Here is a 20967-nt window from a genome sequence, read left to right on the forward strand (position 1 = left end):
GATGGATGGACGGACAGACGGACGGATGGGTTTGAGAATTTCCTTTGGGACTTACGCACAGAAGAGGAATTACAGGATCACAGTACACATGTGTGGACACCTGACTGGCATCAGTCGTTCTGCACTATTGTGGAAAGAAGCTGCACACGTCCTCTAACAGTTACCCTCAACACTTGGCATCGCTGGGCTTTGTAGTTTCTAACAGGTCTAATGCATGTAAAGCGCTATCTTGCTTGCATTTTTGTTTCTCTGATTATGAATGGATCTGCAAGGCTTAATGGCCTTCAGGGTCCACTTTCATGAAAACTGTCCATACCCTTTGTCAGTTCTTCTGTAAGACTGGTTACCTTTTTCTCGTTGATTTACAGAAGTCCTTTTTATATTCTAGAGACATCAGTGAACCTCTCGTCGGTTCAGACATCAAAAATATCTTTTCCAATTCTCCCTTCCTAGAGCGCCATATATGGGACAAGTCACTTAATCTTCCTGTATCTTATTTTCCTTCCCTACAAAGGAAGGTGCATGAGGATTAAGGGAGTCGGCTATTTACTATGTTTTAATGTTTTTGGTAATTAAATAAGAAAAAAAATTCCAAGCAGGAAGGTGCATTAATAGCTATAAGGTTATATGTAGTATATTACAGTATGGTTTTGTGTCCCTATTGGGAATTAAGCTACTTTCATGGATTAGATTTTAGTGTCTATTCAATGTCAAAAGACTGGATTGCTTAATATATATAGCAATTTAGTCCAAATTCACCTCAGCCCCAACCTGAATCCCAGTATTTATGATTATTGCCCCCCACCATGGTCGTGTGCTCTTTCATAGTCTGAAGGAGGTTGGAGAATACTTTTTTGGTCTTTTCTCTCTGCAGTCACTTTCTCATGACAGGACAAGCAAACTGTGATACGAGATAGCGACTGAAAACTGCCCAAAAATATGAGGCAAATTTTTCTTTCTTTCTTTTTTTTTAGATTTTATTTATTTATTTGACAGAGAGAGAGAGAGCGAGAACAGAGCAGGGGGAGCAGCAGAGGGAGAAGGAGAAGCAGGCTCTCCACTGAGCAAGGAGCCCGACACTGGCTTGATCCCAGGACTCTGGGATCAGGACCTGAGCTGAAGGCAGATGCCCAACCAACTGAGCCACCCAGGTGCTCCGAGGCAAATTTGTCTTATTGACCTGCCGGGAAAGTAAGCATGACCCACACTGGTGCATTCCAATACAACCCTCTTAGGGAAACTTTACGGTCCATATTTAGTGAAGGATTTCTGGTGCTTACAAAAGGCAGCATGTGATGGAGAGGGCTTCATGTTATGATGATGCTTTAGTTCTTCTCAAAATCCCTCACTCAAAATGGGGCCAGAGGAGGTGGCAGTCGGCGGAGTTGTGTACATGGCTCTGAGTGACCATGGACACTGACCTTCCTCTCCCCCCAGAGCTATACGGGACCTAGGGAACTGGCCGCTGTGGACAGGTGCCAGGCTGCCATCCCACCCAGCCAGAGAACCAGAGAAGCAGCACTTTCTAGCCTGGGGCCGGAGGGCTGCGGTGGGTGCCTCTGGCTGTCTGCCTACGCTCACCAGAGACTCTCCCCAGGCAGCAACCTGCCCTGTGGGGACACAGAACACACCAGTTCCAACAACACAGCTCAAGCCATCACTTGCCTCCAACAACGCCTCCTACCCCCCAAACAGCAACAAATAAGACAGTCATAACTTCAATCGGGAAAGGTCTTTTACACAAAATGCACGTTAAACTAGGCTTGGACACTGCCAGGTTTTCTGCCTCTGCCCTGTTTTAGGGAAGTTCAAGACCCCAGCCCAGCGGTTCTCTGCTCTGTCTGCAGCAGCCAGTGGAGACTGAGTCACTCTGGGTCCCGCAACCCCAGCCCAGACCAGGCACACTCAGGACTTGGGGGCCACGTTTAGCGACAAAGAGCAAGAAGAAGGGGATGACGCGGGCTCAGGGCCTTCCCTAAGCATACTATCTTGAGTGGCCCTCTGAGCCACCTAGACGGGGGTGGGGATTGTCAATTCCAAGTCAAGACTGGAACAAGGAGCCTTGGGAAGTGTTGCCAAAGCTGGTAGCTCTGACCTTGTACCCTGGATCTTTCCTGGGTCTTTATTACTGAGTCCCAGCTATAGCAGCTCCGGACAGTGGATCCCTGCCACGTCTCTCCGGGCTGGAATCTTGGTGGCCTGCCCAACAAAAGCTTCCCTCGGACCTACGCATTTGCCATCCCTCTCATTCCCAGACCCAAGCTGCGTCTCTGCGTCAATTTCCTAAGTATCTGTCGTCAACAACTGGTCACTCAGCGCTTGGGAGGGAGGGGCTGACAAGGGGACAAGCGCTCTGCCCGCATGAAGTGTCTAAGCCTCCCATCGATGGCACACAACAGCTAGTATTCCCTTTTGTAAGAATCCGAGCTTGGCAACATTTCTTTTTTTTTTTTTTCCATTTTATTTATTTTTTCAGCGTAACAGTATTCATTCTTTTTGCACCAGCAACCTGCCCATCTTCACACGACCAGCAAGGCGATGTTCTCACCCACTCATTTGCCTTAGAGATAGGCCTCACTAAGCCCATTCAGATCTGAAATGTGATCATTTCTTCACAGAATTTTGCAACCATAAATGGTCATTATCTAAGCATCTATACAGCAGTAAATAAGAAGGCAATCCCATGTGGTCTGATAACACATTTCACTTGGTTTCGTTTAAAATCAAAATTCTTCTGTGCATGCCTTATACACATATAGGTCACAGAAATCCTATTAGGATGCTGGGTGGCCAAGAAAAGGGGGCCCCAGATCAATCTATCACCTCATTACAAAGTTACCAGGACACAAAGAACTTCCGTGGGGTGGGATCTTGGAACAAGTTCCTTTACGCTACCGGAACTCTGAAATTTCTTTCTTTCTTTGACGTTTTAAAAGTTGAGGCCACATTACTTTTCATGTCAACATAATTTTCTCCTCCACCCTGGATAGTTAATATTCTTAATTATCCCCATGACTTCCATTCGAGCGTTTGTTTTGAAAACACTCATTTGAGAACAATGAAAGGGAACTAATTTCTCAATAGATGTCTGCAAAACATTGATTCTAGAAAATCATCTCTAGTAAATGTACACACTGTTTACTCCCACACTCTTGCAGTTCCCCTAAATGTGCTACAATCCATCTTCAGAAGAGGAGGTCCGGGCACCCATCCCTTCTGTCTGTGTCTCCGAGGCTTCGGCTTATGGCGTCCCTCCCTGGGGGCTGGAGACACACACGCTGTCTTTCATCTTGTGCTGTGGGCTGCGTAACGCGTCCAGTTGGCAGGAGCCCCGTGAAATCAGAGCCTCCCTGTGCGTACGTGGGACCTAAGCAGCAACCGAGAAAGGCGTCTGAGACATGAGACACTGTCAAGCCAAGAGGATGAGGAGAACACGTAAGACAGGAGCTGTGCTCCTCGGGAAGCCTCCATCCCGCTCCTGGAAGGGGTCTGGGTGGCTTTAGGGACGCACTGTCCAGGTACCCAAGCACATAACAGATGTCCTGTCTTCTCTCGGGAGGGGTGCACTACCCTCGGCCTCCTTAGCTCATGAGGAGGTGGCCTGTGATTCCAGAATCGCGACAACACCCGCAGCAAAAACTTTCAAAGCCATCAGATTTTGTTAAGACCCAACAGCCTCGTGGGTCCCGTTGCCTAAGAATCAGGGCTAGTAACCTCTTTCCCATCCTTACCTACCAAGGCCTTAGCTTCCTCTAACTTCTATAGAGACCTTACTCGGGCCTCTCAAGCCGGGCATTACTGGACTGATGGCATTTCATAGAAAACCACCGTTTTTCAAAAACCTGCCTCTGTGTTATGCAAGCAGTCATAAAATACACTTTCACTCCTTAGAAAATAACATGGCATCCCATACTATGAAATGCTCTTTTAAATATTAGAGGTGAAACTCTGATTTCTGCATTATGAAGTCAAGAAAAATGAACAATTCTATCTCAAAACAGAACTGCAAAATTGGCTGACAGCATCCCAACAAGAGAAAACTCCCCGATCCTTTGGGTGAGGAGAGCGAGAGCACTGGTTTCCTGTCATCTGCACCCAGGAGGGAGTGCGCATCAGACCCTCATGTTCTTTGACACCTCCGAAGTTTGTCTCATAACTATTTTCTAGAAAACACAGACGCCCACTCTTATTTTTAGCTCTTATTACAAATAAGAACAACGTAAATAAGCAAAGCCCAGAAAAGAAATGTTATATTCCCCCTTTAAAATACTTAAATGTTTTAACATGTTGAGCTTTCAGTGTTAAGTTTAATGGTTGAATGTTAATGATCAGATACTTGAGGCCAAAGGCTGTGAGTCTGGACAGGCTGGTGAAACTCCAGTTCTTTTTTCCATATTACTGTCCCCACTTCTGGCCCCAGGGATCGCTGTTAAAATGGAAAGCCAGAGACCCACCTGGCACTTGGTTACCTCCCCTGCTCCTGCCTTAAGCAATCCTATGGGGAGTCACTTGCCTCCTGAGACAGGATCTGACGCGTCCTAATCACCTTTGTTTCTGAAGTCCAACCTACCTCCCGTGGGCATTTTCATTGTGTGGGTGGCCCATGGCATGCCCCCCTCAGATTCCCCACGAGGCCCCAGGGACTAAAGTCAAAGTGAAAGAAGGAAGGATGGGCACCTGCTCCAGATGGAAGGGACACACATCCACCACAGCCACTCTGGTCCTGCAAACATCACTCACACCACACCGTGCCCACCAGGAAGAAAGGTGCCCTGGGCGGGGCGGGAATCCATCCTGATTTCCAGAAACTAACACCTCTAGGCTTTAAGTTAGCTTCATTCCAAGACAAGTTCCCACTCTTGTGTGAATGTGACAACCGTGAGCTCAGGATCAGGAATTAAATACATCAGGGACCCGAAAGTGAATCTGATTGTAGAATGACCAGGATAGAGGAACCTTGGAAATCTGTTGACAGTTGACTGCTTTACTCTCAGAAGGAAACAGAGGTCCTGCAGATGTTGCCCACTGTCCCTAGTCGCTCACAGTAAACCGAGATGGGGCTCTGAGTCTTGGATCAGCTTCAATGAGTAATCAGAGGCCTCAGTCCAAGCTTTTAAAAATATCCAATAATAATCATTATGCTTATTCCCTGACATTCATTTTTTCATTTCTCCTAAGCACAGTTTTTGAAGTTATATTACTGAATCAATCTTACACTTCAAATGATGTGCTTCACAGGACCCCCACTACCTGCAGAATTTCATACAAGAATTGTTAAAATCATGACTCTTATTCACCTTATTGGCCCTTAAACTGCATCACTCAATGTTCTTCTTGATTACTACACAAGTGTCAGCCCCAAAACTGCTTTGTTTTATTCCAAACACAGAACAGTCCTTGAAAACCCAGGTTACTGATCTCTCAGCCAGACACCATGGCACTGACCACATCTGTCGTTCCAGAAAGCTCTATCAGGAACCTTAAGGAACTTTGCCTTTTCCTCCCAGAGTAGAAATAAACTTCCTTCCTTGGCTATGGGTCAACAAAGGGAAAACGGAGGAAGTGTGTTAGAAAGGTTTTACTTTGTTCTGAGAGGTAAGCAGTGTCTGCCCACCTCTCCCCCCACCTCCCCCGCCAGCTTTGGAGGGCTTAGCACCTGGTCTCTAAACTGTTGAGAGCCAGGCCCCTGTATGCCCCTTGCTGACCCGGGCCCTGCGCCTGTGCCCAGAGGCTTCTGGAGTGTGGCTAGGTTGAAGACACAGATGTGCCAAAAAGTGCTGGGACAGCTGAACACATAGCCTTTTCTGCACAGTGAACGTCAGCACGTAACAATTAGGGCCCCAAAGAGCCAGCAGTTCTAGTCCCTGGTTCCTTCCGTGTTCCAAGTCACATCCCCCAAATTAGGATTCTGGGGACAAGAGACAGGGGCAGGGGTATGGTCTGCTGCCCCTCTTCTCCTGTGGGGGTTGGGGAGAAGAGAGCAGTTTCTACAGGGCTGTGGCCCCTGAGGATTTGCCAGAAATCACAGGAGCCCGTATGTACAATGCTATCCGTGAAACAGCAAGCACTTGGGGATAAAACTAGTGAAATTTGTGGAAGATCCTTGCTGAAAAAAACAAAACACTGCTGAGAGAAACTGAATTATGCCTAAGAAAATGCAGCAATATAGCGATTCAAATAATATCAAATATATCACATTCAATATATCAAAGTTGTTAAAATGTCCATTTTCTCGAAATTAAAACATAAAAGTACTGTGAAAGAGAAAGAACAAGCAGCGGCTCTGGTGGGGAGAAGAGCTTATTTTAATCTATGAAGGTCAATTTCAGGGTTGGCTTCACCAACGTTATAAAAGGGGTCAAATTTGTCACTTAACCCTTTTCACACTGACTCACTAACTAACCCACAAAAATTGTTACACACCATGTAATTTCATCACAGACACTTACTGAACATGGTCTCCATCCTCAAGAAACCTGCAGTCTGACAAGGGAGGTCGTGATGAACACAATCAGCAGGTGTCTGGGGGAGGGTTGCAGGGGGCGGGTGGAAATGATGAAGGTATGTCCGGAACGGGTAACTCCTAGCTGCATACAAAATGGAATGGCCATGGGGCGCCTGGCGGCTCAGTCAGTTAAGTGTCTGACTCTTGGTTTCGACTCAGGTCATGATCTCGGGGTTGTGAGATCGAGTCCTGCATCAGGCTCTGCACTCAACGCAGAGTCTGCTGGAGATTCTTTCCCCTCCCCCTCCCACCCCCTCAACTCCTCCCCCTGCTTGCACTCTCTCTCTAAAAATATATTTTTAAAAATCTTTAAAAAAAAATGGAATGGCCATATGGAGAAAGAAGAAAGGTATTTTGAGAAAAGGAAACAGCATGTTCCAGAGCCTGGGGAGGGCAGCTGGACACGTCCCGGAGGGGCTGGAGCACTGGGCACTGAAGAGGCCAGGGGCCTGTGAGGCCACAGACGCCCATGGGCTGGGACAAGGTGGCCTCGTGACCAGACCAAAGGGAGGATTGTCTTGAAGGAACAAGCTTCCGTACCATTTAATCAGGTACGTGCAGCCTACAGAAAATATACTCAAACGTTGTATTAGAGTAGGCTCACTCTAAGAGCTGCAACAAACAACCCCAAATCTCAGTGGTTTAATACAAGAAAGTTTACTTCTTATTAATTTCCCATTCCCATGCAGACGAGCTGGAGGGGAGGAGGACAGGGACTCCCCTTCCCACAGACTTTCAGGAATGGATCTCCTTCTATCTAAGGACTCCTCCACATTTTAGGGCTTCAGCATTCACTGCTGGCAGGTGAGGGAAGCAAGGTAGAGAGTGGGATTGCCAGAACGAAGGCTGTCTGGCTGTAGGCCTGACAGCGCCCCATATTACTTCTCCCATCTTCACTGACCAGGACTCTGTCACATGACCCACCAGCTGCAAGGGAAGTGGGAAATACGACCTGGCTCTGGGTCAGGAAGGAAAAATGCAGGGCATCCTCTGCCCTAAGGACAAATTAGTGTCCAAGAGATGCGTTTTGTTTTGCTTAAATATTTAAGGCAAGTTAATTTTGCTAGATTTGAGTTCAGCAAACTACAGCCCCAGGATCAGATCTGACACACCACTTCCTCCCTCTCTCCCTGTTACCCCTACCCAGCTCAAGAGTCTGTACATGTTTTAATTTGAATCTCCCTGATGGCTAGTGATGATGAGCATTTTTTCATGTGTCTGATAGCCATTTGTATGTCTTCATTGGAGAAGTGTCTGTTCATATCTTCTACCCATTTTTTGATATGATTATCTGTTTTGTGTGTGTTGAGTTTGAGAAGTTCTTTATAGATCCTGGATATCAACCTTTTGTCTGTACTGCCATTTGCAAATATCTTTTCCCATTCCGTGGGTTGCCTCTTTGTTTTGTTGACTGTTTCCTTTGCTGTGCAGAAGTTTTTGATCTTGATGAAGTCCCAAAAGTTCATTTTTGCTTTTGTTTCCTTGGCCTTTGGAGACATATCTTGAAAGAAGTTGCTGTGGCTGATATCGAAGTAAGTCAAGCAGAGAGAGTCAAGTATCCTATGGTTTCACTTCTTTGTGGAGCATAACAAAAAACATGGAGGACATGGGGAGAAAGAGAGGAGAAGGGACTTGAGAGAAATTGGAAGGGGAGATGAACCATGAGAGACTATGGACTCTGAAAAACAACCTGAGGGTTTTGAAGGGGCGGGGGGTGGGAGGTTGGGGAAGCAGGTGGTGGGTAATAGAAAGGGCACGTATTGCATGGAGCACTGGGTGTGGTGCAAAAACAATGATAACTGTTATGCTGAAAATAAACAAATAAAAAAAAAGAGTCTGTACATGTTAACAGAAACCAGTACTTCTGCACATGACTTCTGGCCAGGCACAATGACAGGTACTCTGATGGCAGATGTCAGACCTAGCACGGTGGTAGGTGTTATTACTTCCATTCTAGAGCTGAGGACACCAAGGCTGAGGCAGGTTCTGTGACTTGCCCTTGAAGTTGAAATACAGAGGAGCTGACATTTAGGCCCAGATCTACTGAATCCCAAAGATACATCAAAACATATAGACATATATCAATGTCTTATCTGTTAGATATCCCACTTGGTTGTGCCCCTGCCTCTATGAAAAGTGGTTTAATACAATTAATTACAATTAATACACTCTACAGTTTGCCAAAACTCGCCGGGAGTGTGGTTCAGCTGTGGGCACCCCTACTCTGACCAATTACAGGATTTTATGGTCAGCCACATCTGGCCAGCCCACCTCTGATAGCTTCAAGCTTTCTGTAGATAAATGGCAGCATTTCACCAGATTAAAATCTGGGGCTCCTGCCTTTAGGTGAAGAGATGATGAAAGTCTATAGAGTGAGTTCAGGGGAACCAGCACTTGCTTCAGTCACACGTAAAGCAGTTCCACTCACGACATTCTCATCACGCTCCTCATAAAGAAACACCCAGCCCATTTCCACGAGTTCCCACGGACCACCTGCATGGGCTTTATATGCCTGTGAAAAATGAAGATGCCCAAACCCCACCTCAATCTTTTGATTCCAACTCTTGGGGGGGGGGTTGCCAGGAATACACACCAACCGGTGCTCCAGAGGGCATTTAATAAATGGCTACAGGGAAAATGATAATGAAGACAAGAGAGGGAGAGAATGAAACATCCTGTTCTTCATATACTCCTCTCCCATTCCTCCTTGTCCTCTGAGGTTGAGGTCAAGGTCAGTGCCCATTCTGCCTTGATTTATATTCACTCAGAAGGTATCCCTTCACCACACCTATTACCTCACCTCACCGGCGATGAAAAATAAGGTTCACCATAAAATATAATTTGTGTTGAATTACTGGTGTTTCAGGAAGTGGGGGAAAACCACATACCTCTGATAAAAATAAACAAACAACAGTGACAGATTCAGCTGTTGTAAATTACCCAGGAAGTCTGGAAGGGAGAAAATGATTCCAGATCAGTATTGCCCCCAGCTCAGAGGGAAGCAAAGGAAAATCCTCTCAGGTTTCCCAAAGAGATCAACCACCTGAGAGCTTACAATCAACAAACACCAATCATAAAACATATGACAAACAACAAATGAAAGATTTAGAACACCAAGGGTTTCAGGTAGTATAAGTATCAGATACAAAATTTAGAGTAATCATATGTAAAACCTTTAAAGAAATTGAAAAATGGGCAAGAAATAAGAGACTACCAATAAATGGCCAGGCATACTTGATAGATAACAAATACAACTTCGACAAATGAGAAAGGTAATTGTTGAACTACAAAGTTGAGTGGATGGATTAAATAGTACAGCTGATACTGCTGAATATGAAGGCAGTATTCTAGAAGGTAGGTCTGAAAAAAACATCTCAATGATACATATAGATAAGGAAGTGGAAAATATGAGGGAGACATTTAGAGTCATGAAGGATAGCAAAAGAAGGTCCAACTTATGTCTAATTAAGGAAAGACGAGAACAGGAAAAGGGAACACAGAAGAGACACTGGCTGAGAATTTCCCAAAATTCAGTTAAAGGTAATACAACAATTGGTTCATTCGATTACTATTTTTTGGGTGTCTAGTATATTCCAGATGCCTTTTAGGGCAATATGCACCAATCTGGGCAAATAAAAGAAATACCCACTTAAATACAACCTCAGCGAAAAGGACAGCAAGATGCACAGCAGATTTTCCCAAAGCAAAATGAAAGCTGTAAGACAGAACTAACATCTTCACAGGGCTGAGGGAAAGCAGTTGGCAACATGGAATTATTTTCCTAGCAAAACCGGTCTTTCAAGAATAATGGTGAATCATGGCCGGCTCCGTCAGTGGAACATGTGACTCTTGATCTCTGGGTTGTGTGTTCAAGCCCCATGTTGGGGTAGAGATTACCTAAAAATAAGATCTTTTTTTTTTTTTTTTTTAAGAATGAGGAAACAAAGACATTTCCATATAAATGAAAACTGAGAACGTGGACCACCTAGAGATGTGCACTAAAGAAAAATTTTAAAGATTTATATCAAAAGGAAGGGGGAAATGGAGATATGTATGAAATGATGAGCAGTGTAAACCAAAGCATGTGTGATCTACACAGAGCCCATAAATTAAGACTAAAAAGAAAGATCTAGGATATTGGCTACAAACGCCTGTGATACATGAGGTGAGAGACTGAGTAAAAGTGTTGAAACTTCCTAAATTGTTGAGAAGATTGCAGTATTAAATTTAGGTGCTGTTAAGTGAGCATAGTAAAATGTCAAGGGTAACCACTAAAAGAGCTGAAATAAAGGATCTAAATTCCAAATAAATAAAGGAAGGAACAAAATAGAATAAGAAAAACAAACTGAAAAATCATTTTTTTAAAGATTTTGTTTATTTATTTGACAGAGAGAAATCACAAGAGAGGCAGGCAGAGAGAGAGGAAGGGAAGCAGGCTCTCCGATTAGCAGAGAGCCCCATGTGGGTCTCGATCCCAGGACCCTGAGATCATGACCCCGCTGAAGGCAGCAGCTTAACCCACTGAGCCACCCAGGCGCCCTGAAAAATCATTTTGTAAAGGGAGGAAAAAAAGCATAGAAATAATATGTATAATATAATAATATGATATGAGAAAAATATGAGAAATAAAATATGAAAAATATACAAAAATAACATATAAAATTCTATATATTATATAATATGAAAAATATGAGAAAAATAATATAACGTGCTCAAATATATCAATGAATAAAATAAATGTAAAGAGACTCTGTGTACCAGTTAAGAATAAAATCAAGTTATATGCATTTTATAAGAGATATATCTAAACTCTTAGAACATGGGGAAGTTTGAAAGTAACAGGAAACAAAAGATACAACAGGTAAATATTAACTAAAAGAAAGCTGGAGTGGCTACATTAGTATGAGACAAAACAGACAGCAAGACAATATACTTCACAGATTTTAGACAGGGTCTCCAAACACTGATTCAATTCACTATGTAGGTTACAAGCAAAATCTAAATTTGTAGATACACACACCCAATAAAATTGCCTCATATATGTAACTTTTTAAGCCTGCTGGAGATATAGGCAGGAACTGACAAATGCATCGACATAATGGCTAATTCCAATACTTGTTAATCTCAACAGACCCAGCTAATGGAAAGTTAATTAAAATCTAGAATATTTTAACAGCACAAGAAACAAACTTCAAATATGGGACGTCTATAAACCCCGTCCCCAGTAGCTAAGGACTGCACATTCTTCTAGAGCACGTACAGAACATTTATGAAAATTGACCTCTTGAAGGCCAAAAAGCAAACTTCAGTGAAGTCCAAAGAAGCAGCATCACACAGACCACGTTCTCTGACATACCAAAGCTAAACAGCAAGGCAACAACTAAAAAGATAAAAACGTCATGGGCCAAAGATGAAAAAATCATGGAAATTACAAATAACCAAGAATAGATAATAATTGAAACCTGCATTTCAAAACTTGTCGGGTATGGTCAAAAAAGTACACAGAAGGAGATCTATAGCTTTAAATGTTTATGCTACAAAAGAAGAAAGGCTGAAAATAACTGAGATATGCATCAAACTTCCATTGAAAGAAGCATACCAAAAGTCAATCCAGGAAACAAGAGCAAATAATAAAGAGGAGAAATTAATGAGATAAAAAGGAACAGCGACCTATGTGGGTTTTAGAAGTAATGATGAAGCAGATGTCCTCCTGGTAAGGTTGACTCAGCAAGAAACGAGGGAGGCCCCAATAATAACTAGCAATAAAAACAGTGCGGAAGCAAGATCCTTCTCAAGTGCCCAGAGCACAGCAGAGACTGAGCCCAGACTAAAGCATGGGCCTGGAGAAACGTTCCACGCTTGACATTCAGGGAAGAGAGGATGCTGGCGCCTCTGATGTCTGTGGCTTAACCGACTGGGTTGGTCCTGTGTCGTGGGATAGATGAGTTAAAGCAAAGCAGAGACATGTGAAGCCCTACAAAGCCAAGCTGCCCCCACTCTCTCCAGTGTGGCAGCTACTTCCCTCATATGGGCGTTCCTTTTATTGGTGGGGAAAAATGACCTGGAAAGGAAAAATGAGACTGATTCGGACTATTTTTAAAAGGTGCTCTGAAGCCAGGTTCACTGAGGCACTAGGGAGAAGCTCTTTTTCTTTCCTTCCTTATTTTTTTCCTTTTTAAAAAATTTCCATTTATGGCATACAAGCAAACATTTAAAAGTCCGAACATCCATTTCAAAGACTCACTCCCAGGCAAGGAATTGAAGTGTGCGTGTGGAGAAGGCTCAGACTTTCCTGCATTCTGTCACGCTCTGCGCTGGCCAGAGTCTGACAAGCATGCAGGGCTGAGACGCAAATGTTAGAAAGTCCGCCTTGAGGAAGTCACCTATCAGTGAGAAATCTACTGCCTCATCTTGAGCAAGAGAAGTAAGAGAGGGGGCTGGACGGAAACAGCCCTGCACTAGGCATTGACTTTGACTTCATCCCTTGGAGCTGTTTCGCTTTGTAAGATGGAGAAACAGTGGGTGCGGTTCAGGTGCCCATTCTATAACGTTCATGTCAAGAGGAGAGAGCCATTCCTGGCTGGTCTGGGTGATTATGGCCAACTGCGCTCCTCCTGCCATGAAATGAAACACAATGGCAGATTGGCCAGAAGAATGAAGCAAATATGAAGTTTCCAAGTGATTTCCCGCAGCTTCTAAAGTGCGAGTGCTTATTTCGCGTGGACTTGTCCCCACGACTTTGAGCACTACCTAGAGGAATGGAGAATGATTCACCCACATGACCCTTGGATCTCAACCCAACTGGGCCACTTAGAAGGTCTGGGACTCTGGCAGGTCCTTCCACATCTCCTGACTCAGGTACCTCTTCTACAAAGCTAAGACAATGATATCTCCCCCCACTGGTGCAAGGATGAAGTGGAACAGCCATATGGGGACATTCTGGAATCTGGTCTGCCCTTCCATCTTCGAAACTCTCGCAATTCACCCCCTTTCCACGATCACTATCTTAATCTTTAAGTCTGTAGAAACACATTGGGTACAGGGTTAACCAAAGATAGAAGTAAAGTTCCTTTAATCCCGACAGAATATGAAAAAACAAAAACTAAGTGGATCATCTTCAAAACCAAAGACAGTGAAGTAATAGCCAGGTAGAACTCTGAGAGAGAATGAGTTGCTCTGAATGGTTGTATTTCCTGAATAGATGGCGGGGGAGGGGGTTCTCCTAAGAATCAAAGCATTAAACACAAACAAACCAGAAAAGTGACCAATTTGGGATTTTTAAAAAAATCTCTCCAGTATACTTCAAAGATTTGTTGGTGGCCTTCAGCAGTGCATGCTGGGTATCATTCTACTTTTCCTTGAAAATTTTTATTGTTGTTCTGGGCACCCTGAGCAGCCATCCAGCCATAACACCAGTGGCATCTGTAAGACTATAAAGGGCTTTGTCCAACCTCTGATTTTACAGATGAGAAAGCTAAGCCCAGAGAGGATAAATCTAACCAAGCCACACAGCTAGCTGCAGACAGTACCACACCAGGTCTCCTGACCTTCCACTTTTCACATTGCCTTTTGGGAGCCACTGACCTTCATAAGACCACCTGTCCCTCCTTGAAACAACCCCAGGTCACCTAAAACAACTCCAGAACCCCAGAATATTTCGCAAGTATCTGTCCAGGCACTAACTCACAGATTTCTAAGTCTCCCTTCTCTGATGTCCAGGAATCACACTGGCTCACAGAAACCCCACTTGAGCGCATGTGCGTTTCACTTTGAGGGCTCATTTTATTCTCTGAGGTTTAAATGTCTTCAAAAATCCGGGGTCCTCTCTCCAAGGCTTATCTTCTAATTTGCCTGGGAAGTAAGCACTAAGCAGCCATGCTAAATGGGATACCAGCAGCCATTGAACAGCTCAGAGGAAGTACTAGGAATAATGCCCGGTCCCGCCGTAATCCACACCCTGTCCATTTCATCTATGAAATCCCTAACAGCAAGCCCACGTAGTTTATGAAGCAGTCGCCATTATTACCCACAGATCAAGTAGAAATTAAAGTACCCGGAATACACAGACACATTGCTGGCTGGGTGGCTACAGGCTTTATCTCGACAGCACTTAGCATAGGACCATACATACACGGCACTATAGAACATGCACGACCTCAAAGATCTAGAGTCCCAACACCAGAGAGATGAGGTCACCATGAACAGTGATGGAAGAGGCATCACTAACTTCATATCTAGAGTTTTCCCCCTTATTCAAGGAAGTTCTTAAAAAACGTTTATGACAATAACTGAAGATAAAAATGTTTCTTTCCTAATTTCCCAGAGCGCAATCATTTTTTAGGAAATTAAATTAATCTGATTGCCCACCAAGTTCAAAGACACTGCTGGTTCCTGTGACCCAGCCTCCGTGGAGGCAGTCCCCACAGTTAAGGCACAAAGATGAGGAAGGAAACTGCCATCCCAGCCCCGCGGGGCAACAGTGCTTGGGCCAAGGCTGAGCGGCCGCTAACCAATGCACTGTCGTCCCAAACGCAGCCAAGCGGCCACCCCTGGGAAGGGGGGTCTGCTTTGTAAGGCTTGTAGCCCTTTCTGCTGCCTTCCTGTAATTTACTAACAGGAAAAATAAAATAAAACTCTTCATTGGTACCCACAGCTTTCCCAATTTCTTTCAGATGCTGCTCTTTGCCCTAGAGCAGTTTTGCTAAAGTCATGCCCACGGAGAGTCTTGACCTCTGTCCCCGTGCATTTCCGATCATCTTTTAAGCAACCAGTTGACGTTCCTCCCTTCCTTTACCCCCTGAAGACCACAGAGCAATCCGGCACGGCCGAGCCAAGTCGCTCGCCCCAGGGGCCGCGGGTCTCCACCGCGAGTCGGACCGTAATTTCCCACTTTTGCACAAACCCACCCCGGCGACAACGTCCGTCGCACGGGACGCTCGGATGCCCGAGGAGGCGCGTGCGGAGCATCCGTGAACTTAGCACCTGTCCCCACCTGTGGTTCACACCCGAAACCCAGGCATCTCTCGGTCCGCTCACTCGCAGAGGGCAATCAGCGACTGGCGTTGCCCGGGCCTGTCGCGCGCGGCGCTTCGAGAGCGGGATGCGCCCGGTCGGTCCCCAGAGGCCACCAACAGGTGCCAGCCTCCCCAGGCCGGCCGCGGAGGCCGGCTTCCCGCCCTCGCCGCGTCCGGGGGCAGCAGGGCGCCGTCCCGTCGCGCGGGCCCCCCGTGCCCACCCGCTTACCTCGCTGACGATGGTGGAGTGGGCCTGGGCGTACCGCCAGCCGCCCTGGCACGGCACGAGCGGCGCCGAGCGGTTGGGGAAGGCGGCGAGCGGGTCGGCGCAGCTGAGCGCGTCGGGCGCGGCGCTGGCGTTGGCCGCCTCCAGCAGGTACCGCCGGCAGCTGCCGTCGCCGCGGCGCTCGGGGGGCGCCGTGCGGTTCCACTCCTCCTCCGCGCTCCAGCCGCAGCGCTCGGCCAGCGCGGCGGCGCTCGGGCCGCGGCACCAGTAGCGCTCGGGCTGGCTGCCCAGGAAGACCACGCCGACGAAGAGGAAGGCGAAGGTGACGCCCGTCAGGCACAGCAGCAGGAACACGCGCCGCTGGAAGCGCCCGAACTCGCCCGCCCTCTGCAGCGCCTCGTCGAAGGAGGGCATGGTGCGCGCGGCCGGCCGCCGCCGGGCCCGACTCCGCGAGCGCGTCCTGCCGCCGGCAGCCCGGCCTCGGAGTGAGCGCGGGCCCCGCCGGCCGCCGCCTCACCCCTGCCGCTCCCCCCCCCCCCCGCAACCCGCTCTGCGCACTGCGCTCCCGCCTCACTGCCCCGGGCGCCGCGCCAGCCGTCGCCGGCCCTTCGGCCCCCCGGGCCCTCGCGCCCGCCGCCCCCACCTCCCGACCTCGGGCGCCCGCGACGGCCCGGGCCCCGCTCCCCGGGGACGCGGCGGCTGGGTCGGGGTGGGCGCGCGGCGGTGCCCGGGCGGCGCGGCCTGGCTCAGGGCCACCGCGCGCCGGCCACCCGGCCCGGGACTGCGAGTGACGGGCACAGCCTCCGGCCTGGCGCGGAGCTCCATTCGGTCCCTGCCAGCAGCCTGCTCTGCGCTCCGCCCCAGGGCGCGCGCCCCATCGGAAAGTTCCAGGGTCACCCACGACTTTCTGGGCTCCTCGGTCGCGGCCTCTCGGAGGTCTCGAGGGCAGCGAGGGGGCACGGGAGGACGGGGGACGAAGGACGTGCGCTCCGGGTCCCGCGCCGGTGCCCCGGGGACACCCCCTCCAGCCCTCCAGCCCTCAGTGCTCAAAGGCCGCTTGGCGGCCCATTGCCGAACCGGATGCAGTGGGGGGTTCTGGTCACATCTAAGAGGTCGCCCAACTTTTTCAAAGAGGCAGCTGGGCGATCTACAGAGTTTAAGCCTCTCGTTTGGATTCGTCAAGTTCAAAGTGAAAAGGGACCTTCGGAGGGAAACAGGTTTCCTTAGCCGGGGCCTTCAGACTTACTTTCCGGGCCTGAAATCGCTCAGAAAGGGTGTTCGGTTGGTTTGAGGGTTGGTTGTAACTTCTTTATCTGCTCCCAGAGGTCCGCAGAGCGTGTCCGCACTGGCCTCTGGCCTCCGGGACTCTGCCTGCGTCCCTTTGGGCTGTTAACGTGCGGTGCTCCGTGCTCGGTCTTCACCCGCCAGCTTGCGGTTCACCCCGGGGCTGCAGAGCAGACCGCGTTCTCCCTGCCCAGGCGCAGCCTCCTCTCTCGCCCTTGTCTCCTGAGAATCTCTCTAGCTCTTCTCCCCAGACCCACACCCCGTCCTCAAAAAGGCTTTGTGCCTTCAGCTTGCTTTTCTTGGAGGGCTGAGAGGTTCCCTCCTTCCAGAACAAGAGCTCTGGAGCCAGGCGGCTCTCTTCAACCTTTCCTTCATCCCCTCACCAGCCTGTGACCTTGGGCAACTTTCCTGGCCAGCGGGGCATTCTCACCTGTCAAACGAGGCCAATTAGTACCCTCCTGGGTCTCTGAAAAAATGGGAATGAATTAACATATTATAACTGTATAAAGGGCCGGCAAAGTGTCTCGTGCATGTAGTCTATAACCTGTTCCGTGTGGGCTACTGTTGCTGGTGTTATTTGTGCTGAATTAACTCTATGGGGGCCGCAGGGATGTCCTTAGCATTAGAGGTACTGTGTGGACTAGAACACCCGAGAGTGCCGGGGGCACACAGCGGGGACGCTCTGATTGCCAGCTTCTATTGCTCTCTCGTTCCTTGATGTCAGCTACTAAAATAAAGCGTATCCATCACCATCCATCACCAAGTTAGCAGTGACTCCTGGGTGGATGTGTCTCACGCTTGGGGCTCTGGCCCCTATTTTTAACTGCCCCCCTGGACCCCAGACTCAATCTGTCTTCCTCTCACTGAGCTCTTCCTCCTGCCGCTCCTTGTGGTATAACCGTGGTCCAGCCCCAGGCTGAGTCTCCGGATCCTCGCAGCACCCCTCACCAGGCAGGCCTTTCTTCCAACGGCTCCTCAGCTCACTCCACCGCCCACCACCTTTCCGCCTCCCGCACACCACCAATACACGCACACACATGCACAGGCCGTCCTTCCTAGCTCCCTTCCCTGCTTTCTCCGTCTCACAGATGCATATCCGTATCCCTTTGTTTGCTGTGGATCCCACGTATTCATCTTAGCTGTGTTCCTCCACTAGAATGCAGGTTCCATGAGGGCAGAAACTTCTGTTTTGTTCACTCCATGCTCCCGCCACCTAGAAGAGTGCCCGGTTCACAGTAGGTGAGCATACCTGACTGCTTCTTGACTGGTCCCTCAGTGTCCCCCGCCAGAGCCCCTGGGGGTTCCTCACCAGCAGCTGGCCTGCCGGCCACAGCCATGGTGTAGCTCGCAGAGCCTGCCTTGCCTTCCAGATTAAATCCTGTCTTACCCTCCCCTTAAAGATCCCAACCTATGTCCCTCACCAAGTTGTCCCCTCATGTAACAGCCAAACATAGCTCCTTGCTAATCCTCAAATCCTTCTTGAACTTTCCTAAATTGATCCCTGTATACACAAAGTTCCCTCTTCCTGGCATTTCACTCTCCTGCCCTTCCCTGCCCACTGCCCAGCAAGGCCAGGGCGGAAAGGGGGCAGCTGGTACGTGAAGCCTGCCCCACTACCGCAACTGCCTTCCTTCCCAGGTAAAGCCCTCTTCGTCTGTGCTCTTCACACTTCTAAGAAACTTCTCACAAAATTTCACCACCTTTTTCTTGGGTTGTATTTGTCTGGGTATTTAAAAAAAATTTTTTTTAATGTAATGTGTGTGGTCAAATAGACCTAGAGTATTGCTAAGATCATGGAATTTGAAACCAAACTCTGGGTCCAGATTCCCTTCTTTTTGTAGTGAGTGACCTCGGCAAGTCATTTAGTTGTCTTCCATAAAACTGAGTAGGAATATTCTTCTCCTACCCCCCTAACCTAAGTGACTCTTAATCTCACAAAACAAACTGAGGGTTGCTGGGGGGAGAGGGGGTTGGGAGAGGGGTGTGGGGTTATGGACATTGGCGAGGGTATGGCTATGGTGAGTGCTGTGTAAACCTGGCGGTTCACAGACCTGTACCCCTGGGGATAAAAATACATTATATGTTAATAAAAAAATAAAAAATTTTAAAAAACCGAGTAGGAATAAACTATCTAACTTTAAAGGCAAATCACTTAGAATAGTACTTGAAACATGGTAAGTGATACATATGAGTCAGCTAGTAAAAAGAGCAAAAAAAAAAAAAATACCCTCCCACCCACAGAATTAGCAAGGTCATGTTGTTGGGTTTGATTTAGGTATATTGTTATGAAGAACTAATATTCCTAGACACAGCTGAAGTCTCCTTCAGATGCCTTCAGATCCTGTTCCTTGTCCCCTGCCTCCGAGGCAGACACCAGGCCCTTTCTTGAGAAGGCGGGCCAGGGGGAAAGGACTACCCAGGCCCAGGAAGAGGCCTTGGACCATTGGACAGGGAGTCTTGGGGGTTCCAGCTCCCAGGGTGGGAGTGGAAGGTGTGCACTGCGGAGACGGAGCAGAGATGGGCTTCAGGTGGGTACAACCTCTTGGCCCTGGGGCTGGAGCAGAAGGCCAGAGCTCCACTCCCAAAGGCACAAGACCTCTCTTGTCCAGGTGTAGCTATCATGAAGCTGTTAATATTCATTTTCATCCTTTTAAAACACAAGTATCCCACACGAAAAATGTATAGTACTTGGGGTGCTCTGACATTTACTAAACTGGTCCCATACTCCCCATATTCTCCTGTCACTTCTCTTCTTCACACGACATTATATTTTTGAGACCCATCAGCCTTGATAAACATGGATCCAGCTCATTTACTCCGTCTGCTATGGATCATTCTTTTGAACGACCACACTACAATTTATCCTTCCCCGGCTGAGGGACATCTAGCACATTTTTAATTTTCCACAGTTACAAGTAACATTGCAGTGAACCTGTTGTGCAAGTTCCCTTGTGCGCTTGTGCAAGAATTTACAGAAGGCAAATGCCTAGAAATAGGTTAGCAGGGCCTAGAGTGCACATATTTGGAGTTTCGCCAGACATTGCCAAACTGCTTTCGGAGGGGTGGTCCCACCGTGCATCCTGCCAGCGTCCACATCTGTGCTGACGTTTGGCTTTGTTAAACTCAAGCCCACTAGCAGATGACCTGGGTAGAATATGCAGTCTCATTGTTCTGATTTGCATGTCCCTGATACAGTCAGATGCACCATATTCTTCATGCTTACTCGTCATTCAGGTTTCATCTCCTGGGAGAGTCCTCTCCTTTTCCTCTGCCTGCATTCTCTTTGTTATCTTTTTTTTTATTGAACTTTTGGGAAGTTAATTTGTTTATTTGTGTATTCTGCTCCTTTACCAACAGTGTAGATTCTGTCTTCGCAGTCTATTAACTTTGTTTATAGTGTCTTGCTGACTACAAAAAGTTTGAGTTCAGATATAGTAAAATATATCAATTTTCCTTATAGCCCCTTTTTTGTTGTTGTATTTTGCTTAAAAAAAGAAAATCCTGCATGAATGTTTCTGGATTCTCACTCTGTTCTACTACACTAGCTCCGTGCCAATATTTCCTTGTTAATTATGAGAGCTCTAGAAGAACTCTGATTATCTGGTAGGGCAAGTCCCACCTCCTCTCCCTAACCTTGTTCCTCTTCAGAATTACTGTGGTGATTTGGGGGCTTTTTTCTTCCATATAAAATATCTACTTTATTAAGGGCCATAAAAATTCAGCTGGGATTTCAAGGTAGAACTCTGTTTGCATGTTATTTCTCCCATTGCTTTGTAGGTTTTTGAGAGAAATGCCAAATCATTTTCATCCTTCTATCCTAACCCATTGGTATCTATTTTCTATCTGCACATGTGACTATTTAAATGTAATTTAATTAAAATTAAGTAAAATAAAGAATTCTCTTCCGCATGAGCCATGTTTCAAGTGCTCAATAGTCA

The 20967-nt window shown here is 47.3% G+C and overlaps 1 protein-coding gene across 4 annotated transcripts in view; it reads right to left on the reverse strand.

The window, feature by feature from the left end:
• Positions 1-16521, reverse strand: part of SLC22A3 (solute carrier family 22 member 3) — a 93383-nt gene extending 76862 nt beyond the window's left edge. For 3 of the 4 annotated variants that reach the window (XM_046005471.1, XM_046005467.1, XM_046005470.1), the window contains exon 1: positions 15749-16521. In XM_046005471.1, coding sequence (XP_045861427.1) covers positions 15749-16159 — 411 coding nt within the window. In that variant the 5' untranslated portion in view covers positions 16160-16521. The remainder of the gene's footprint in view (positions 1-15748) is intronic. The other variant, XM_046005469.1, reaches the window with a different exon arrangement.
• Between the last annotated feature and the right edge of the window lie 4446 nt (positions 16522-20967).

The sequence above is a fragment of the Meles meles genome, chromosome 5 (assembly GCF_922984935.1).
Source record: "Meles meles chromosome 5, mMelMel3.1 paternal haplotype, whole genome shotgun sequence".
Classification (NCBI taxonomy): Eukaryota; Metazoa; Chordata; class Mammalia; order Carnivora; family Mustelidae; genus Meles; species Meles meles.